General features: G+C 39.6%; 1 protein-coding gene across 1 annotated transcript in view; it reads left to right on the top strand.

The window, feature by feature from the left end:
* Positions 1-7,536: 7,536 nt before the first annotated feature.
* The window catches only part of LOC128644691 (coiled-coil domain-containing protein 14-like), a gene marked incomplete at its 3' end in the record, with an annotated part of 72,151 nt that continues 57,187 nt past the window's right edge, over positions 7,537-22,500 (top strand). Inside the window, exons 1-2 of the mRNA XM_053697204.1 lie at positions 7,537-7,600; positions 13,696-13,837. Coding sequence (XP_053553179.1) covers positions 7,537-7,600; positions 13,696-13,837 — 206 coding nt within the window. The remainder of the gene's footprint in view (positions 7,601-13,695; positions 13,838-22,500) is intronic.

Below are 22,500 nucleotides of genomic sequence, written 5' to 3' on the forward strand. Positions count from 1 at the left end.
TTAATAAAACATAGTTTTTGTTTACATATTTCTTACTTTGAATTACATTGGGAAAACCTAATCTAGTGACTAAATTAGGACTTTAAAATAAAATCTCCATGTATAACAAATATCATTCAACAGTCCCATTAGCATCTCTGAAGAAGTCCGTGACTTCTGAGGTATCAGATATTGAGAAGGCAAAACCCTGTAAGAGTGCTAGAGCCCAGGGCTATCGGCTCACTTTCTTCAGCTGTAAGGACAGCAATAAAACGAGCACGTGCAAACTCAAGTGTCCTATATCACTCAGCAGTCATCCCTTACAAGCTGCGGGGGGAGGTTCCTGCTGCTGTGTCTGCACAAACTGTCTTGGAGCAGGGTATGTTATAGCTTATCTTTTTTTCACAATTCTGCTGTAATAATGGTCAGAACTTCACACAAGTTATACAATTCTAATAATTGTTTTCAGGGCCTGAAGCTGCCACCATCTTAATTGTCGATTGCCATCGTCCACACCGCCTTGTCTCCACAGCATCCGAATGTTAGTTTCTGTAAGTATAAAGTAGTGCACACACTGCTAATGTGATCATAGAAGTTGTAGAAGGGCTTTTTATTCAGTGCTACTGTGACTTTTTAGTAATTGCAGTTATTGACGGAAATAAAGTATTGGGCAATGTAAATGTTTTCTCCATGAAAAATATTATTATTATTATGTATAAATGTACATGCATTTTTTAATACAGATGGTTAGCAGTGACGGTTTCGACCACATGTTGCCACAAGGGGAGCTGCTCACTTTCCGTCAGGCTTCATCACAACTTCTAACCCCAGTCTATACCATATTTGACATCCTATATACCATCACCTGGCCAGGCAGAATGCAGCAAGGCCCAGCTGTTTCCTCTACCAACTTATCCATTGGACACACTGTCACAGCATACAAATGAGAAGCAAGTCAGTGAATCAGATATTCTTCAATGCATTAGCAGCTCACTTGGCTAAACTACAGCAATCTGAAGTCTGATAGACTGAATATGCAGACCATAAAGCTATGTCTCATGAGGAGCAAAAGACTGAAAGAAAAGGATCCACAAGAGAGATAGATGTCCCTGCCAGTGATGAATGGTGCCTTTGATTTGGCACCTGCGCGAGGAGATCGACTGTCAGACAGTTTTAAACCAAAATACATTAAAAAGTTAAAAGTAACAGTCCTGAGAAAACGAAAAGAAAAATCAAAACCCATCAAATATCTTCTAGGGAGAGATTAAGGCATTTGTGGCAGACCAAGGTAAAAAGCAAAGTGCAACTTGTTTGTTTTTAAAATAAATGAATCAATAACATCTGCTTTTTGATACCATTCTTAAATGAGAAAGCTCTCCTATATAAATATGTAATGACTCTTCTAATACATAATCAAGTGTGTTTGTTTTAGTATAAAAAAGATAAGTTGTTTAATAGATGAACCAGTGCGTCGATTTTTAACCCACCATTCAGGTCCTAAAAAAAGTAGATTACCCACAGCAATCTTGCAAAGCCAGTCTGCTCTCTAATGTATGAGCTGCTACCACTTTTGCTAATAGTGATTGAAGAATATATTAACCTTGCTTTAAAATTAAATTTTGAGTATTTTTATTTGGCATTATTCTATTCTTTTGTAGAAAATCGGTTTTCTTTCCAATGGCGTGGAGAGTCCACGATTTCATTCCAAGTACTAGTGGGAATTCAACTCCTGGCCAGCAGGAGGAGGCAAAGAACACCCCAGCAGAGCTGTTAAGTGTCACTCCCATTACCCATAATCCCCAGTCATTCTTTACCTCTATCATCGGGAGGATGTGCAAATATGGTGTCTGAAGATATTTAATCCTTTAATGGGTACTTTTCCCTGCAAGAAATAATTGGGGCTATGCTGTGTCCATGTAATTCTTTTTAGTTAGAGTAATGGTGGCTTTTAGCAGTTAGAAGACGGTGAGGTAGTCCTTGCTTACCTTCTAATATTTATGCTACCCCTATATAGAAAACCAGGGTTGGTTACTCTGCTTTTCCTATTCTCCAGGTCCCTGTCAGAAGTTGTCTGGATCTGTCACACCTAGGATTGTCTGCCCACAGCTTAGGTTTCAGGATCCCTGTCAGAAGCCAGTGAAACTGACAAACCAGAAGCTGGTGTGGAAGAAAGAAGACTTCTAACTGTGAGTCCTGTATCCCTGCCCTCATGGCTTGTTGTCTAATAGGGCTGATGAGGGTAAGGGACTTTTTCATAATTTCTCTGTGTGGGTGGACATTGAGGGGCTAATACGCTTTAAAATGCCTCAGTGTCAGCAACTGTTTAAATATAGAGACTACAGTGTCAGCAATTGTTTAAATATAGAGACTACAGTTTGCCGGTATTTATTTGTAATGAGTCAGCAGTTAATCCTTTTTATGTTAGGATGTATGGGGGACCAACCTATGGATGCCCTTTTTAGGGTTCAGATTTATTTACACGGATCTCCGTTAGGGTCTCCTGGGCAGTCAGGGACTCTATTCACTGTGTTAAACCTTTTCACCTATCCTAAGATTGTGCTGATTTTAACTCAAATCTGGAGTGAAACACATATGGCATTTTATCTGTGTGTTTTATATACTGAAATCCCTTTACATAGCATGTTGGCATGTAAGGGAGTTAAGGTGTGGGTTATTTTTCTACTGCGTAGTTTTGTGCGATCAATTCGCATGCTGCCAAGATAATACGCTAATACTGAGGATCTGACTTCTCTCAGATCATGGTTGGGACTTTTACTCGTATAGTTTCAGATGCCTTCAACCAAATGGAGTGATCAGTAGCGGAGGACCATAACTATATAGTAGCCTCTTATTCAGTGGTCCCTTATATTGTTTTTTTCCTAACCGCTGTTCTTTTGCTTCTAATGCCGGCTGTTTAGGAGGTGATCGCATTGCGCGTCTTATGTCCTAGTTCAGCAGCGCATTTCTCTGATTTCGGACATGTAAGATACACTTTTTTGGGGGGGTATTATGGTGTCAGGGCTCTTTCAGAGAGGATGTTGACGTGTATTTTTATTTATCCACTGTAGTTCAGTGGTTACTTTGTGAGCCGGAGATTCTGGGTTAATTTTGAGCTCTGACCATGTGTCTACGAGCATTTCATCATGGACCCTGTTTTTCACTGTCAACCTACGCTGCCCTCATGGAGTCTGTTTCTACAAAGATAATTTTAATTGGCTTTAGAAGGGTTATGTTTTTTCAGCCTGACAGAATCGGAGGATTCCCTGGTGTCTTCCGTCATTTAGTGGCGACTAAGGGTATTTTTCCTCAGAACTATCATTAGGCCTACTTTAGTAGCGTTTGAATATTATCCTCTTTGTAGCACATAATTTTTGAATATTTGGCACATGTGTGATAAATTTAATTTTTTATCAGTTGCTTGCTTTTACTTACTGATAAAGTTCCTTATATTGTTTCCAAATATTGTGTAGGAAGCATTGACTAACCATAAATGCAGCAATCCACCGTCTGTACTGTATAGGTTAAAGTACATTTCACTCCTTTTCAGGGATAGCTCTTTGTAAGTCAGAGAGCTTTCCCTATATAATGAGGTTGTATCTGCCTTATAGTTCTTTGGCAGTCCATTAATGAAGAGTACAGGACACTTATAAGTTAATTTTTGTTTATTGACACTAATTTATATAATCTATCACTAATTTGCCCAAGAGTTATTTTGTGTATATTTTAATTTCTTTCTTTCTTTCTTTCTTTCTTTCACTTCTTCTTCTTATCTTCTCTTTCTCTTTCTTTCTTTCTTTCTTTCTTCTTTACTTTCATTCTTCGTATTCTTCTTTCTTCTTTCTTTCTTTCTTTCTTCTTCTCTCTCTCTTATCTATCTATCATCTATCTATCTATATAATAATATATGTATTTATATATATATATATATATATATATGTGTGTGTGAGTGTGTATATATATATATATATATATATATATATATATATATATATAATGTGTGTGTATATATATATATATATTATATGTGTATGTGTGTGTGTATATATATATATATAGTATGTGTGTGTGTATATAATATAATGTGTGTATATATATATATATATATATAAATATATATATATATATATATATATATAAATATATATATATATATATATATATATATATATATATATATAATATACAGGGAGTGCAGAATTATTAGGCAAGTGTATTTTTGAGGATAATTTATATTATTGAACAACAACCATGTTCTCAATGAACCCAAAAAACTCATTAATATCAAAGCGAATAGTTTTGGGAAGTAGTTTTTAGTTTGTTTTTAGTTATAGCTATTTTAGGGGGATATCTGTGTGTGCAGGTGACTATTACTGTTTCATAATTATTAGGCAACTTAACAAAAAACAAATATATACCCATTTCAATTATTTATTTTTTACCAGTGAAACCCAATATAACATCTCAACATTCACAAATATCATTTCTGACATTCAAAAACAAAACAAAAACAAATCAGTAACCAATATAGCCACCTTTCTTTGCAAGGACACTCAAAAGCCTGCCATCCATGGATTCTGTCAGTGTTTTGATCTGTTCACCATCAACATTGCGTGCAGCAGCAACCACAGCCTCCCAGACACTGTTCAGATAGGTGTACTGTTTTCCCTCCTTGTAAATCTCACATTTGATGATGGACCACAGGTTCTCAATGGGGTTCAGATCAGGTGAACAAGGAGGCCATGTCATTAGATTTTCTTCTTTTATACCCTTTCTTGCCAGCCACGCTGTGGAGTACTTGGACACGTGTGATGGAGCATTGTCCTGCACTGCTTGAAGAAGGTGTCTTCCAGAAACTGGCAGTAGGACTGGGAGTTGAGCTTGACTCCATCCTCAACCCGAAAAGGCCCCACAAGCTCATCTTTGATGATACCAGCCCAAACCAGTACTCCACCTCCACCTTGCTGGCGTCTGAGTCGGACTGGAGCTCTCTGCCCTTTACCAATCCAGCCACGGGCCCATCCATCTGGCCCATCAAGACTCACTCTCATTTCATCAGTCCATAAAACCTTAGAAAAATCAGTCTTGAGATATTTCTTGGCCCAGTCTTGACGTTTCAGCTTGTGTGTCTTGTTCAGTGGTGGTCGTCTTTCAGCCTTTCTTACCTTGGCAATGTCTCTGAGTATTGCACACCTTGTGCTTTTGGGCACTCCAGTGATGTTGCAGCTCTGAAATATGGCCAAACTGGTGGCAAGTGGCATCTTGGCAGCTGCAACGCTTGACTTTTCTCAGTTCATGGGCAGTTATTTTGCGCCTTGGTTTTTCCACACGCTTCTTGCGACCCTGTTGACTATTTTGAATGAAACGCTTGATTGTTCGATGATCACGCTTCAGAAGCTTTGCAATTTTAAGAGTGCTGCATCCCTCTGCAAGATATCTCACTATTTTTGACTTTTCTGAGCCTGTCAAGTCCTTCTTTTGACCCATTTTGCCAAAGGAAAGTAAGTTGCCTAATAATTATGCACACCTGATATAGGGTGTTGATGTCATTAGACCACACCCCTTCTCATTACAGAGATGCACATCACCTAATATGCTTAATTGGTAGTAGGCTTTCGAGCCTATACAGCTTGGAGTAAGACAACATGCATAAAGAGGATGATGTGGTCAAAATACTCATTTGCCTAATAATTCTGCACTCCCTGTACTGTATTGACTGATCCTTTAATTATTAAGCTCACTTGGTTTATAGAGTCACAACTGCTCCCACAAGGGGCACTCACACCCTGTATTTATGGATACAGGGTGACATGGACATAAGACAGAGTTATGAAAGTACATGGGGTGTCCAGCATATAAAATTCCACATTTCCATGCAGTCTCTGGGTATCCTTAAGCCCATGTACCTCCAGCCCAAAGAATGTTCCATAACAGGCCCTCAGATCTTGGTGACTCACGTCACAGGGTTAATTGTTGTTGCGATGTGGGTGGCTGGCGGTTTTGTGGTTAATAGGTTTATTTAGTGGTAGTGATGTGGGAGGTCAGAGGTTTAGGGGTTAATAACTATTTAGTTGAGGCAATGTTGGGGAGTGGCAGAATAGGGGTTAATAACTTTAGTATAGTGGTGGTGATATCGGGAGTGGCACATTAGGGGTTAATAATTTTATTTAGGTGGCGGCGATATCGGGAGCGGTATATTAGGGGTTATCAACTGTGGGCAGGCGTCAGCGATGTTGGGGGCAGCAGATTAGGGGTGTTTAGACTCGGGGTTTATGTAAGGGTGTTAAGTTTTTCTTTTTCCCCATAGACATCAATGGGGCTGCGTTACGGAGCTTTTGTTTCCTCGATCGCAGGTGTTGACTTTTATTTGACGGCTCCCCCCATTGATGGCTATGGGGAAAGCGTGCACAAGCACGTCAAACACAGCGCTTGTTTTGTTGTGCGGTATGGAGCTTAAAATCTCCATATTGCATGCGCAAGCAGTGTTTTTCATAACTTGTAATGGCACCGGTATAGGGGGTTAAATAATGCAATATATATATATATATATATATATATATATATATCTGGTCAAAGTCAAGAGGAATATAAGAGAGAGATAAAAGTATGAAATATAAGAAAGAATAAAGCCAAACTTTCCCGGCACTTGGACTATCCTGTTTAGTTAACTATTGCATTACATTAAGACAGGGGTTTAACCAAGGGTAAATAGCGGTACAATTTAAAATACCAATTTAAACACAAAACTTGCTTCAATATATACTAATTTATTTGCCATTACTTAAACAGCATTGTAGGCTATCCTATTTGAGCACATTACAGATCTTATCACAATATAATTCGATATTAACCCAAAGTAATAAAGTCCATTTAGGCTGGGGATCCCCAGAGATGATTCTGTTGTAACTCCTCCTGTTACAATTAACTCATTCATTTCAGCCCGTGAAATATTTACTTGCAAGATCCGTTGCTTAGCCTAATGGATTTTCTCAGGAACAGTATAATAATTTTAGATATTTATATTGGGTAAAATAATTCCAAGTGAATATGCAATAAGGTTAACATGTTGAAAATTGATAATATGATAGGAAATGTTATTTAGCATTGCATATTATGTGTTTGTGACACAGTGAATATAAATATCTAAAAATATTATACTGTTCCATTAGGCTAAGCAACGGATCTTGCAAGTAAAAAATATTTCACCTGGCTGAAATGAATGAGTTAATTGTAACAGGAGAAGTTGCAACAACTGAATAAAAATGTACTACCTGGATGACATCACTAAAAAGGTTTGCCGGAAGAAGCCCTTAGCCACAGAGGGTGAAACGCGCGTAGCTTGGCGTTTGTAAATCGCTATGAGTGATATGCGATTATGAGGAGTCCTGTATAGCACAAAATAATACCAATAGCCCAATCAAGATGGTAATCGGCAAGTATTAACTTGCAACTGCTGGAGTGAATATATTTGACAGAGGGATTGTGACAAGCAACTGCGATGACTTGCATCAGTGGAGCGGATATACCAGACATAGGAACTGCAACAAGAATCTGCAGTCCATGGGAACTCCTAAATCGGTTGGTATTTCGCAAGGTGAAGAGGAGGAGGACTGTCAAAAATCAAGTGAGTAGATCTGAGTAACCAAAGTATGCGGAGGATCGCACGGTGAAAGGACAACAAAGTTATTGGTTTGGTTGTTATTTGCTAACCCCCTCTCTGAAACCAACCGGAGGTCCGGGCACTACTTAAAAGTGAATTGTTTACATTATCGCAACTGTTGCTTTTTTCTCAAAAAAGGCTTATGGATACAGTTAACTATGAACTGTGCAATGTTAATTGTTTCAAAATAAGTTCTTGATTAAAAGATAACTGGCCACATCAGAATCCCCAGCCTAAATGGACTTTATTACTTTGGGTTAATATCGAATTATATTGTGATAAGATTTGTAATGTGCTCAAATAGGATAGCCTACAATGCTGTTTAAGTAATGGCAAATAAATTAGTATATATTGAAGCAAGTTTTTTTATTTTTTTTATTTATAAAGACAGCTTTATTAAGGCATTAGAGAAAATTTACAAACAATGCATAATACATATTATTCAGTGAAAGTTTACAGGAAAAATCCTCCGGTTTTGGGATGCACTACATGTAAACATTGGGTACCGCTGTCATTTTAACAATGAGAAATACATCATAACATAACAAATAACAACAACAATAACAACAATGTCGGAATGTTAGCTCTCGCTATTTATCTGCTTAAAACTTATAATTGGGCCTCAGGTAGAGTTTGTGGAACCTGGGTTCTAGAATTCACATATTCCTCCCACAGCATCTTCATTTGGGCATATGTGTCTAATCTTTTATTGGTTAAATAAGTGTATTCCTCAAGTTCTAGGATCTGATTAAAAGTGTATAACCACTGTGCAACATTCGGTACTAATCTGCTTTTCCAATTCCCCACCACTAATTTTTTAACGCTATTACTACCTATAAAGATTAAGTTCCTTTTGTCCTTGGAAATCTTATGTGGTGTGATATTGAATAACCGTATAAGTGGGTCTGCTGGTAATGTAATTCCCACCATTTTTGACATTTCTTGTGCTATCTCTTCCCAGATTTTTTCTATAAGGGGGCAGGTCCACCATATATGTGACATGGTGCCCAGATGTTCTCCACATCTCCAGCAAACTTTGCTACTTTTGGGAAAAAGTTTATGAATTCTAACCTCTGAATTATTTTAAGGTTCATCTCAATCAACCTACTAGAAGCAGACACCTTAGTCACTGCCGAAAATATCTGTGATCTGTCTTTGTGTGTCAAGTCTATTTCAAGTTCCTTTTCCCAGCTATCTATATAATACGGTGTGTTTGTTGAAGATTGTAAAATGGAGTAAGTGAGAGAGAGGGTTCTTCTAATGGGTGAGGTAGAGTTGCATAAAGCCTCAAACGGGGTAAGTGTGCGTAGAAGATTATTCCTCTCCTTATGTTTATAGATGTAAGAATGACACTGCCTTAAAGTATACCAATTGTTGAATATAGAAAACCCTGCATCCGTCAGTTCTTTACTTGTATAGAGGTGTTGTTCGTTCCCCAAGTGTAATATTGAAGCAAGTTTTGTGTTTAAATTGGTATTTTAAATTGTACCGCTATTTACCCTTGGTTAAACCCCTGTCTTAATGTAATGCAATAGTTAACTAAACAGGATAGTCCAAGTGCTGGGCAAGATTGGCTTTATTCTTTCTGATATTTATTACTTTTATCTCTCTCTTATATTCCTCTTGACTTTGACCAGTAGTTTAATAAATTAACAATCTCCCTGCACCTTGTTCCTGCAAATAATGCTAAGAAAAGCAGGAACAAGAGGACCTGTGTAATTGTTATATCTTTGGTGCTGCTAGTTTTATATTACTTGAGTGTGTGTGTATGTGTGTATATGTGTGTGTGTGTGTGTGTATATGTATATATGTATATATATATATATATCTTTTTCTTGCTTGGGACCTTCTTAGAGCTAAGATGTTATCTCAATCTGTCTCTTGTTGAGGAGATTTCTATTTTTATGTCCGTGACATCTTGTATGGTCCTAGGTCGGATGTTTCTTTTTAAAGAAAAACAAAATCCTATCTCTCTGGGAGTGATTGTTCCGGTTTCCGTGGCGGAACAGCGTCAAGGATTCTATTCAATCCTGTTTGTGGTTCCCAAGAAAGAGGGAACTTTCTGTCCCATATTGGAACTCAAGTGTCTCAACAAATTTCTTAAGGTTCTGTCCTTCAAAATGGAGACTATTCGTTGCATTCTACCCTTGGTTCAGGAGGGTCAGTTCTTGACTACCATAGACCTGAAAAAAGTGTATCTTCATTTTCCCATTCATAGGGAACACCACCAATTCCTGCGGTTTGCCCTTCCTGCGGTGGTCACCAGTTTGTGGTACTTACCTTTGGTTTGCTATGGCTCTTTGAATATTACAAGGGTTCTAGGGGCCCTTTTGACGGTGGTCAGATCTCAGGGAATAGCGGTGGCGCCATACCTGGACGACATCTTGGTTCAGGTGCCGTCTTTTCAGTTAGCAAGATCTCATACATAAATGTTGATATTTATTCTACGTTCCCACAGGTGGAATGTGAATCTGGAGAAGAGTTCCCTGGTGGCAGACACCAGGTTGTGTTTCTTTTGAACGATTATAGACTCTCTGTCCATGAAGATGTTTCTGACGGAGGTTAGGAAATCCAATCTTCTTGCTTCTTTCACGTCAGTCCTCTATCCGTCCATCAGTGGCTCAGTGTATGGAAGAAATTGGTCTAATGGTTGCTTCCATCGACATTATTCCTTTTTGCTCTGTTCGATCTGAGACCCCTACAGTTATGCATGCTCAGACCACTCTGATCTCTTGCAGAGGATAGCTCTGGATCCCCCAACAAGAGATTCTCTTTCTTGGTGGATTTTGCAGGACCATCTGTCTCAGGGTACATGCTTCCTGAGACCATCCTGGGTGATTGTGACCATGGACACCAACCTGTCAGGCTGGGGAGCAGTTTGGGGTCCTTTAAAGGCTCTGGGTCTTTGGACTCGAGAGGAGTCTTCTCTCCCCATAAACTTCCTAGAGTTAAGAGCAATCTTCAATGCCTTATCAACTTGGCCTAAACTAGCTTTGGTCTGGTTTATCAGATTCCAATCAGACAACTTCACCTTGGTGGAATACATCAACCACGAGGGAGGAACTCGGAGTTCGTTAGCAATGAAGGAGTTGACTCACATTCTCCCATGGGTGGAGTCTCACAATTGTCTCCTCTCTGACATTGACAACCCAGGGGTGGACGACTGGGAGACAGATTTTTTTTTTTATGCAGGTAGACCTTTCATCCCGAGGAGTGGGCTCTCCATCCGGAGGTTTTCACAATGTTAACCCTCAGGTGGGGGGTTCTGGAGTTGGATCTGATAGCGTCGCGTCTAGAACGCCAAGCTTCCAAAGTACGGTTCAAGATCAAGAGATATACTAGCCGCTTTGATTGTCGCTCGGTGCCTTGGAACTTCAGGTTTGCTTACCCGTTTCCTCCATTTCTTCTCCTTCCTCGAGTCATAGCTCATATCAAGCAGGAGAGGGCGTCTGTGATTCTAATAGCTCCTGCCTGGCCTCGCAGGTGTAGATGTCACCTCTTCCCCAACCCCCCCCCCCCCCATGGAGGTTGCCTTTGAGGAAGGACCTTCTACTTCAGGGTCCCTTCCTCCATCCAAATATAGATTCTCTGAAGCTGACTGCTTGGAGATTGAACGCCTAGTCTTGGCTAGGCGTGGTTTTTCTGAGAAGGTCTCTTATACCATGCTTCAGGCTCATAGACTTGTTACCCGTAGGATTTACCGTAAGGTATGGCGTAAATACTTTTTTCATTGGTGTTAATTGAAGAGTTTCTTTTGAAGCAGGGTGAGGATTCCTCAAATTTTGTCTTTTCTTCAGAAGGGCCTGGAGAAAGTCTTATCAGTCAGCACTCTGAAGGGTCAGATTTCTGCACTGTCTATTCTTTTGCACAAACGTCTGTCAGATCTGCCAGATGTACAATCCTTTGTGCAGGTCTTGGTCAGAATCAGGCCTGTGTTTAAACCTTTTGCTCTCTTTGGAGCCTTATTCTTGTTCTTAAAAGTTCTGTAGCAGGCTCCGTTTTGAGCCTATGCATTGTTGATATTAAGTTGTTGGAAAGTTTTTTTTCTCCTTGCTATTTCTTCTGCTCGCAGAGTTTCCAAGCTTTTCGGCTCTGCAGTGGGATTCCCCTTAACTTATTTTTCATGCGCATAAGGCGGGTCTTCCCAAAGTAGTATCGGATCTCAATATCAATCAGGAAATTGTTGTTCCTTCTTTTTGTCCTGATCCTTCTTCTCAAGAGGATCACCTGTTGCATAGCCTGGATGTTGTGCGTATTCCAAACTTTTCCTTCAAGCAACTAAAGATTTTCGGCAATCATCTGCACTGTTCGTTCTTTTCTCTGATAAACGTAAGGGTCAGAAGGCTACTTCTCTTTCTCTCTGGTTGAGAAGTGTAATCAGGTTGGCTTATGAGACAGCAGGACAGCATTGTTTTTTTTAGACATAATGCTATTGCACACTAGACCACAGTATAGTGTGAACATAACTTTTATATTTATTGACAAACAAAACAAAATTGTGTGACTCGCTTTATTGAGGTGGTCTGGAATCGAACCTGCAATATCTCTGAGTATGTATGCCTATATATCATTTCTTGTTTCAAGCCTTCCTTGAAATAATCGGTTCTATTTGTTGGTGCAGCTAATTTGATGTTACCATCCTGCGTTGTGATTGGTAAAACTCTGCTTTAGTCACAGAAAGTTACAGCTTTCTCTATAAATGTCTCATTTTTGCATAGAGATCTTTATTGTGAACTTACAGAGCTGTATGTGTGGACTTCTAGAAAACCAAGTAGTATAAGGCAAAATGTAAACATCTGCTCTTTAAACAGCAGCAGCAGTGGTAGAACTGCATCTGGAATTCACTGCAGCTGTTTGCAGCAGATTTTAAATCCACTGTTTATAATTTATTTAGTTATGTTGGAAAATGTGAGATTGCTTGTCTGAGTATTTTAAATAAAATCTGAACATTTCTCTTTTCTGAATCTCAAGTAAATAAGCCAAATACAGTATATTCAAAGGAAACTTGGTTTATGATATCAAGATGTACTACATTCAGACTCCTCTTTACTGCTTTCTCTCTTTTTGGTTCATAATAGCCACTTGCTTGTAGGTCATGTATACAATGAGTATTTATAGATTTCCCTCTGTTTTTTCAGTTACAAATTGGTTATTTCTGTGTGTCTTTTCTATATGCCTGGTGTTGTTATTAAATGACACCTTGTGATGTGGTTCATCTGTGTGATATGGACTCCATTCCTATACATCTTATTATTGATATTATTGGGCAATAAGAGTGCTGAATCCCCTCTCTTTCAGAATTAGGCTTTATAATCAGTGTTTCTCAATCACACTCTTTAAAGGGACACTGAACCCAAATTTTTTCTTTTGTAATTCAGAAAGAGCATGCCATTTTAAGCAACTTTCTAATTTACTCCTATTATCAATTTTTCTTCGTTCTCTTGCTATCATCATTTGAAAAAGAAGGCATTTAACCTTTTTTTTTGGTTTCAGTACTCTGGACAGCACTTTTTTTATTGGTGGATGAATTTATCCACCAGTCAGCGAGGACAACCCAGGTTGTTAACCAAAAATGGGCCGGCATCTAAACTTACATTCTTGCATTTCAAATAAAGATACCAAGAGAATGAAGAAAATTTGATAATAGGAGTAATTTAGAAAGTTGCTTAAAATTTCATTCTTAATCTGAATCACAAAAGAAATTTTTTGGGTACAGTGTCCCTTTAAGGAACTATTACAGACTAGATTTCAATTATTTCCCTGCTTTAAACTGTTGCAATAGTTGAACTACTAAACTTTGTCATAATGGAAATATTTAAAATCTGGCTTGTTAGGGTGTACCACACAATGCACCATTCAGCAAGTACCTGGACTCTGGATGTTTCTGGTATTTTTAATTAGTAGGAATCAAAGTACCAATAATTATTACCTATGTTTTTAAATTTAGCAGTTCCTCCAAAATCTTATTTGTCAAAGTATTTGTGCCTCTCTTTTCATTGTAATAGCCATTTTTCACACTTATTTTACATGTATTCTGATTTCCTACATTTGCCCTTTAGACGATGGAGAAGCCTTGCGCCTGATTACAGAACTGGAGCACAGTGTATCACTGCTTCCAGCAGTAGTTGGAAGCACAAATGTACATGCTGAAATAGCCCTTGCACTTCAACCTCTAAGGAGTGAAAATGCCCAGCTGCGCAGGTGAGCATTTGCTTTACTGAACAGTATTGTATATTATTTGTGAAAAATAATATCTTTGCAAGTCCTCTGTTATCATGATTGGCCTTTTATGTTAGGGACATATACCTTTTTAAATGCAAATAGTTAAGGGGACATAAAAGTATTTTACTTATTGCATTATAACTTACGTATGGCTGTTTTAACCCTTGAAAAGTGATTAATGTCCCTTTAAATATGAGGCTAAACACAAAATACAGTTTGAAAGCATAGTATTGAGGTAATGAGGTTATTCATCAGCACCATGTTGACATCTATATTTCACTATATTCCAGTGTTGATTTGTTTGCATATGTGCAGCAACTCACTTCCGATACCTGCAGTGTAACCTAGGTTCCAAAATGGCGGCACTCATGATTAGAGAGACATGCATTAAATGTACTTAGTGTTTAGTGCTCACACCAGAGAAGCAATGCACTACATTTCCATAGCTGAAAACAGCCATTTAGCCAATGATTAGTGGCATAAAAATACATAAAATTAGAAAAAAATGCTGCGAAAATAAAAAAAAACTCCCAATTTCTATGCTTCTTTTGGTAAAGGTGTATTTTAGCGTCCCAAATTCTGAAGGTACCACATCCCACCGTTGGAGGGGGGACGAGACCATAGATAGGTTCCCAGCGGCAGTTGCGACGCCCAGGAACAATATTGGAACAAAGTTTTGCGGAGCCCATGAATGATATTGGGAAAAAAGCGATCTGTTCCAATACCTGCCCCCAGCGCCGCAACTGCTGTTGGGAACTTATCCATGGTCTCCCCCCTCACATTACCTCTCTGAAGTAATTCCCACGGTAAAAACCCCAAGGCAGAACACTGTGCAATCTCATCGCAGAAACTGTATGTGTCTGCAGAAAGACCGGCCATGACGGTTAAAAAAATAAAAAATTTGCCTGCACCTTAATTTCTACCTGCAGGTGTCACTGTTCCATTCTGTCTGTGTAAATATTTACTATGTTCCCCATTTCAATTTCCTCTCCCTTCCTGAACTCCAGTGCGGTACTGGGTAACAGCACATTGCAGAAAAGGTAAGTCAGGGCTTAACAATTTTTTGTATAGGAGTCTAGGAGCCAACCAATATACTTAGGAGCCAGATTTAGTTTTTTAATAAATGTGTGTTAATATGTGTATGTATGTATATATATGTGTGTGTTAATATGTGTGTGTGTTAATATGTGTGTGTGTGTTTCCGTCATATGTCCTTAAGAGGTTAAAAACCTAATAAAATAATCACACAACACAGAATATATAATTAAACTAAGTTAAATGAACAAAAACATTTGCAAAACAGCATTATAAACCTAATAAAATAATCACACAACACAGACTTCACGTGCATTTTTCTGCAAATAGTTCTTTCTATGCATTCCAATCTGGACGGATTTATAGACAGGAAGATATTGTTCCTTTGAAATCTGCTCAATAGCTCAGGTCTGGTTAAACTGATTAATTTTAGCTTGCTTGGCTTTGCTGCAACACAAGCGGACAGCTCCACCTACTGGCTATTTTAATAAATGCACTGCTTCTCAATGCTTTTCAATAGCAGTCACATGACTGGAAAAAAGGTTGTTATTCTGAAACGGTGTAAATTGAACCGTTGTAAAACGAGGGCCACCTGTATATTAATATATTTAGAGAGAGACTCCTTTCTCCAACATTGGTGTGTCCGGTCCACGGCGTCATCCTTACTTGTGGGATATTCTCTTCCCCAACAGGAAATGGCAAAGAGTCCCAGCAAAGCTGGTCACATGATCCCTCCTAGGCTCCGCCCACCCCAGTCATTCTCTTTGCCGTTGCACAGGCAACATCTCCACGGAGATGGTTAAGAGTTTTTTTGGTGTTTAAATGTAGTTTTTATTATTCTATCAAGTGTTTGTTATTTTAAAATAGTGCTGGTATGTACTATTTACTCTGAAACAGAAAAGGATGAAGATTTCTGTTTGTAAGAGGAACATGATTTTAGCAGACAGTAACTAAAATCGATTGCTGTTTCCACACAGGACTGTTGAGATGAAGTAACTTCAGTTGGGGGAAACAGTTAGCAGACTTTTCTGCTTAAGGTATGACTAGCCATATTTCTAACAAGACCATGTAATGCTGGAAGGCTGTCATTTCCCCTCATGGGGACCGGTAAGCCATTTTCTTAGTCAAACATAAAAGAATAAAGGGCTTAAAAAAGGGCTTAAAAACTGGTAGACATTTTTATGGGCTAAAATGATTGCTTTATTGGGGCATATTATGCAGATTCTAGCTAATAATTGGCATTATAATCTTGGGGAACGTTTAAAAAACGGCAGGCACTGTGTTGGACACCTTTTTTAGTCTGGGGGCCTTTCTAGTTATAGACTGAGCCTCATTTTCGCGCCATTACTGCGCAGTTGTTTTTGGAGAGCAAGGCATGCAGATGCATGTGTGAGGATCTAAGAATCACTAAAAAAGCTTCTAGAAGGCGTCATTTGGTATCGTATTCCCCTCTGGGCTTGGTTGGGTCTCAGCAAAGCATATAGCTGGGACTGTATAGGGGTTAAATTTAAAAACGGCTCCGGTTCAGTTATTTTAAGGGTTAAAGCTCTGAAATTTGTTGTGCAATACTTTTAATGCTTTAAGACACTGTGGTGAAATTTTGGTAATTTTTGAACAATTCCTTCATACTTTTTCACATATTCAGTAATAAAGTGTTTTCAGTTTGAAATTTAAAGAGACAGTAACGGTTTTATTTTAAAACGTTTTTTGTGCTTTGTTGACAAGTTTAAGCCTGTTTAACATGTCTGTACTATCAGATAAGCTATGTTCTATATGTATGAAAGCCAATGTGTCTCCCCATTTAAATTTATGTGATAATTGTGCCATAGCGTCCAAACAAAGTAAGGACAGTAATGCCACAGATAATGATATTGCCCAAGATGATTCCTCAAATGAGGGGAGTAAACATGATACTACATCATCCCCTACTGTGTCTACACCAGTTTTGCCCACACTGGAGGCCCCTAGTACATCTAGTGCGCCAATACTTATTACCATGCAACAATTAACGGCTGTAATGGATAACTCCATAGCAAATCTTTTATCCAAAATGCCTACTTATCAGAGAAAGCGCGATTGCTCTGTTTTAAACACTGAAGAGCAAGAGGGCGCTGATGATAACTGTTCTGACATACCCTCACACCAATCTGAAGGGGCCATGAGGGAGGTTTTGTCTGATGGAGAAATCTCAGATTCAGAAAAAATTTCTCATCAAGCTGAACCTGATGTTGTGACATTTAAATTTAAATTAGAACATCTCCGCGCACTGCTTAAGGAGGTGTTATCTACTCTGGATGATTGTGACAATTTGGTCATTCCAGAGAAATTATGTAAGATGGACAAGTTCCTAGAGGTTCCGGTGCCCCCCGACGCTTTTCCTATACCCAAGCGGGTGGCGGACATAGTAAATAAAGAGTGGGAAAAGCCCGGCATACCTTTTGTTCCCCCCCTATATTTAAGAAATTATTTCCTATAGTCGACCCCAGAAAGGACTTATGGCAGACAGTCCCCAAGGTCGAGGGGGGCGGTTTCTACTCTAAACAAACGCACTACTATTCCTATCGAAGATAGTTGTGCTTTCAAAGATCCTATGGATAAAAAATTAGAGGGTTTGCTTAAAAAGATTTTTGTACAGCAAGGTTACCTTCTACAACCAATTTCATGCATTGTTCCTGTCACTACGGCAGCGTGTTTCTGGTTCGAGGAACTAGAAAAGTCGCTCAGTAAAGAATCTTCGTATGAGGAGGTTATGGACAGAGTTCAAGCACTTAAATTGGCTAACTCTTTTGTTTTAGATGCCGCTTTGCAATTAGCTAGATTAGCGGCAAAATTCAGGGTTTGCTATCGTGGCGCGCAGAGCGCTTTGGCTAAAGTCTTGGTCAGCGGATGTGTCTTCCAAGACAAAATTGCTTAACATTCCTTTCAAAGGTAAAACATTATTTGGACCAGATTTGAAAGAGATTATTTCAGACATCACTGGGGGAAAGGGCCACGCCCTCCCACAGGATAGGTCTTTTAAGGCTAAAAATACGCCTAATTTTCGTCCCTTTCGCAGAAACGGACCATCCTCTAATTCTGCATCCTCTAAGCAAGAGGGTAATACTTCACAACCCAAACCAGCCTGGAAACCAATGCAAGGCTGGAACAAGGGTAAGCAGGCCAAGAAGCCTACCACTGCTACCAAAACAGCATGAAGGGATAGCCCCAGATCCGGGACCGGATCTAGTGGGGGGCAGACTCTCTCTCTTTGCTCAGGCTTGGGCAAGAGATGTTCAGGATCCTTGGGCGCTAGAAATAGTTTCTCAAGGTTATCTCCTGGAATTCAAGGAACTACCCCCAAGGGGAAGGTTCCACAGGTCTCACTTATCTTCAAACCAAATAAAGAGACAGGCATTCTTACATTGTGTAGAAGACCTGTTAAAGATGGGAGTGATACATCCAGTTCCAATAAGAGAACAAGGAATGGGATTTTATTCCAATCTGTTCATAGTTCCCAAAAAAGAGGGAACATTCAGACCAATTTTGGATCTGAAGATCCTAAACAAATTTCTCAGGGTACCATCGTTCAAAATGGAAACTATTCGAACGATCCTACCCACCATCCAGGAAAGTCAATTTATGACTACCGTGGATTTAAAGGATGCGTACCTACATATTCCTATCCACAAGGAACATCATCAGTTCCTAAGGTTCGCTTTTCTGGACAAGCATTACCAGTTTGTGGCACTTCCATTCGGATTAGCCACTGCTCCAAGGATTTTCACAAAGGTACTAGGGTCCCTTCTAGCGGTTCTAAGACCAAGGGGCATTGCAGTAGTACCTTACTTGGACGACATCCTAATTCAAGCGTCGTCCCTGTCAAAAGCAAAGGCTCATACGGACATCGTCCTAGCCTTTCTCAGATCTCACGGATGGAAGGTGAACAAAGAAAAAAGTTCTCTGTCCCCGTCAACAAGAGTTCCCTTCTTGGGAACAATAATAGATTCCTTAGAAATGAGGATTTTTCTGACAGAGGTTAGAAAATCAAAACTTCTAAGCTCTTGTCAAGTACTTCATTCTGTTCCTCGTCCTTCCATAGCTCAGTGCATGGAAGTAATAGGATTGATGGTTGCAACAATGGACATAGTTCCTTTTGCACAAATTCATCTAAGACCATTACAACTGTGCATGCTCAGACAGTGGAATGGGGATTATACAGACTTGTCTCCGATTCAAGTAGATCAAAAGACCAGAGATTCACTCCGTTGGTGGCTGACCCTGGACAATCTGTCACAGGGAATGAGCTTCCGCAGACCAGAGTGGGTCATTGTCACGACCGACGCCAGTCTAGTGGGCTGGGGCGCGGTCTGGGAATCCCTGAAAGCTCAGGGTCTATGGTCTCGGGAAGAGTCTCTTCTCCCGATAAACATTCTGGAACTGAGAGCGATATTCAATGCTCTCAGAGCTTGGCCTCAACTAGCAAAGGCCAAATTCATAAGGTTTCAATCAGACAACATGACGACCGTTGCATATATCAATCATCAGGGGGGAACAAGGAGTTCCCTGGCGATGAAAGAAGTGACCAAGATAATTCAATGGGCGGAGGATCACTCCTGCCACTTGTCTGCGATCCACATCCCAGGAGTGGAAAATTGTGAAGCGGATTTTCTGAGTCGTCAGACATTCCATCCAGGGGAGTGGGAACTCCATCCGGAAATCTTTGCCCAAATAACTCAATTATGGGGCATTCCAGACATGGATCTGATGGCGTCTCGTCAGAACTTCAAGGTTCCTTGCTACGGGTCCAGATCCAGGGATCCCAAGGCGACTCTAGTAGATGCACTAGTAGCACCTTGGACCTTCAACCTAGCTTATGTATTCCCACCGTTTCCTCTCATTCCCAGGCTGGTAGCCAGGATCAATCAGGAGAGGGCCTCAGTGATCTTGATAGCTCCTGTGTGGCCACGCAGGACTTGGTATGCAGACCTGGTGAATATGTCATCGGCTCCACCATGGAAGCTACCTTTGAGACAGGACCTTCTTGTTCAGGGTCCATTCGAACATCCGAATCTGGTTTCCCTCCAACTGACGGCTTGGAGATTGAACGCTTGATTTTATCAAAGCGTGGGTTTTCAGATTCTGTAATAGATACTCTGATTCAGGCTAGAAAGCCTGTAACTAGAAAAATTTACCATAAAATATGGAAAAAATATATCTGTTGGTGTGAATCCAAAGGATTCCCATGGAACAAGATAAAAATTCCTAAGATTCTATCCTTTCTACAAGAAGGTTTGGAGAAAGGATTATCTGCAAGTTCTCTAAAAGGACAGATCTCTGCTTTATCTGTCTTACTACACAAAAGACTGGCAGCCGTGCCAGATGTTCAAGCATTTGTTCAGGCTCTGGTTAGGATCAAGCCTGTTTACAGACCTTTGACTCCTCCCTGGAGTCTAAATCTAGTTCTTTCAGTTCTTCAAGGGGTTCCGTTTGAACCTTTACATTCCATAGATATTAAGTTACTATCTTGGAAACTTTTGTTTTTAGTTGCAATTTCTTCTGCTAGAAGAGTTTCAGAGTTATCTGCTCTGCAGTGTTCTCCGCCCTATCTGGTGTTCCATGCAGATAAGGTGGTTTTGCGTACTAAGCCTGGTTTTCTTCCAAAGGTTGTTTCTAATAAAAATATTAACCAGGAGATAGTTGTACCTTCTTTGTGTCCGAATCCAGTTTCAAAGAAGGAACGTTTGTTACACAATTTGGACGTAGTCCGTGCTCTAAAATTCTATTTAGAGGCTACTAAAGATTTCAGACAAACATCTTCCTTGTTTGTTGTTTATTCTGGTAAAAGGAGAGGTCAAAAAGCGACTTCTACCTCTCTTTCCTTTTGTCTTAAAAGCATTATCCGATTGGCTTATGAGACTGCCGGACGGCAGCTTCCCGAAAGAATCACAGCTCACTCAACTAGGGCTGTGGCTTCCACATGGGCCTTCAAGAACGAGGCTTCTGTTGACCAGATATGTAAGGCAGCGACTTGGTCTTCACTGCACACTTTTGCCAAATTTTACAAATTTGATACTTTTGCTTCTTCGGAGGCTATTTTTGGGAGAAAGGTTTTGCAAGCTGTGGTTCCTTCCGTTTAGGTGACCTGATTTGCTCCCTCCCTTCATCCGTGTCCTAAAGCTTTGGTATTGGTTCCCACAAGTAAGGATGACGCCGTGGACCGGACACACCAATGTTGGAGAAAACAGAATTTATGCTTACCTGATAAATTTACTTTCTCCAACGGTGTGTCCGGTCCACGGCCCGCCCTGGTTTTTTTAATCAGGTCTGATGAATTATTTTCTCTAACTACAGTCACCACGGTTTCATATGGTTTCTCCTATATATATTTCCTCCTGTCCGTCGGTCGAATGACTGGGGTGGGCGGAGCCTAGGAGGGATCATGTGACCAGCTTTGCTGGGACTCTTTGCCATTTCCTGTTGGGGAAGAGAATATCCCACAAGTAAGGATGACGCCGTGGACCGGACACACCGTTGGAGAAAGTAATTTATCAGATAAGCATAAATTCTGTTTTCTAAGTGCCATCCTTTATGAAGCATATAGTATATCAGCAGTATAAGCATGGAGCAGCAGCCCCTCCAAAATAAGCATATAGACCCCAGCAGTACAGTAGAGCAGGTTCCCAGGCAGAATGACACTGTGGGAACGTACAGCAGACATCAGCGAGGCTGTACATGAACCTGTCCTCATGCACACTGAGTAAGGTCAAAAACTGCAGAAAATGTTTCACTAAAATAAATCTCATTGCAGAAAATGAAAAAAAGTTCTGCCTCTGGGGGTAAAAATATAACATGTTTAGGTAAATGTGGAGGAGTTGCTATCCATGGTCACCTTCCAAATTTAGTACGATAAAATACACAGTTTTTTCAAGATCTACAGTTTGCCCGAATATTAGCATTGTATTTTGACTGCATTTCATTTTGAATATGCAGGAAAATACGACGCAAATTAAAAAGAGCCTGATTGAGATATGTGTAGTTAATTTTTGAATAGAGGCCATTTATGTTTCTATTAATAGTATTATAGCTTAAAGGGACAGTCTACAATAGATTTTTTATTGTTTTAAAAGATAGATAATCCCTTTATTACCCATTCCCCAGTTTTGCATAACCAACAGTTATATTAATACACTTACCTTGTATCCAGTGATGTGCAGTCACTAGAGGCAGGTGAGGCAGTGCTTCACCTCTCATATGGGCAAAAATATTTTTTTTTTTTATTGACTTAAAATACAATTTTTTTTTTATTTTTTTATTTTCCCCAGCATTTTTTTTTTCACAGCTATATGTTGTGCAATGAAGAGGCACAAGCAGGTCTGCCCATTACACAACATGCTGCGCCATCTACTGGATGAAAGTGGTTAAGATCATTGCATGGCCCATTAACTGCTTATTTGAGGCAGTCCTATTTGGGCTGAACCAATCCAGTGAGAGGCATTAGTAAATGGAACTTAGGGTTGGGGCTGGATGTTAAATCATATAAAATAAAACAAAAACGGAAAAAAACAACTTTCATTTATTTTGTTGCTGTCCTGTGAACCTGCTAGCTTTGCTAAAGTGAAAAAGAGAGT

The sequence above is a fragment of the Bombina bombina genome, unplaced genomic scaffold, assembly GCF_027579735.1.
Source record: "Bombina bombina isolate aBomBom1 unplaced genomic scaffold, aBomBom1.pri scaffold_1218, whole genome shotgun sequence".
Classification (NCBI taxonomy): Eukaryota; Metazoa; Chordata; class Amphibia; order Anura; family Bombinatoridae; genus Bombina; species Bombina bombina.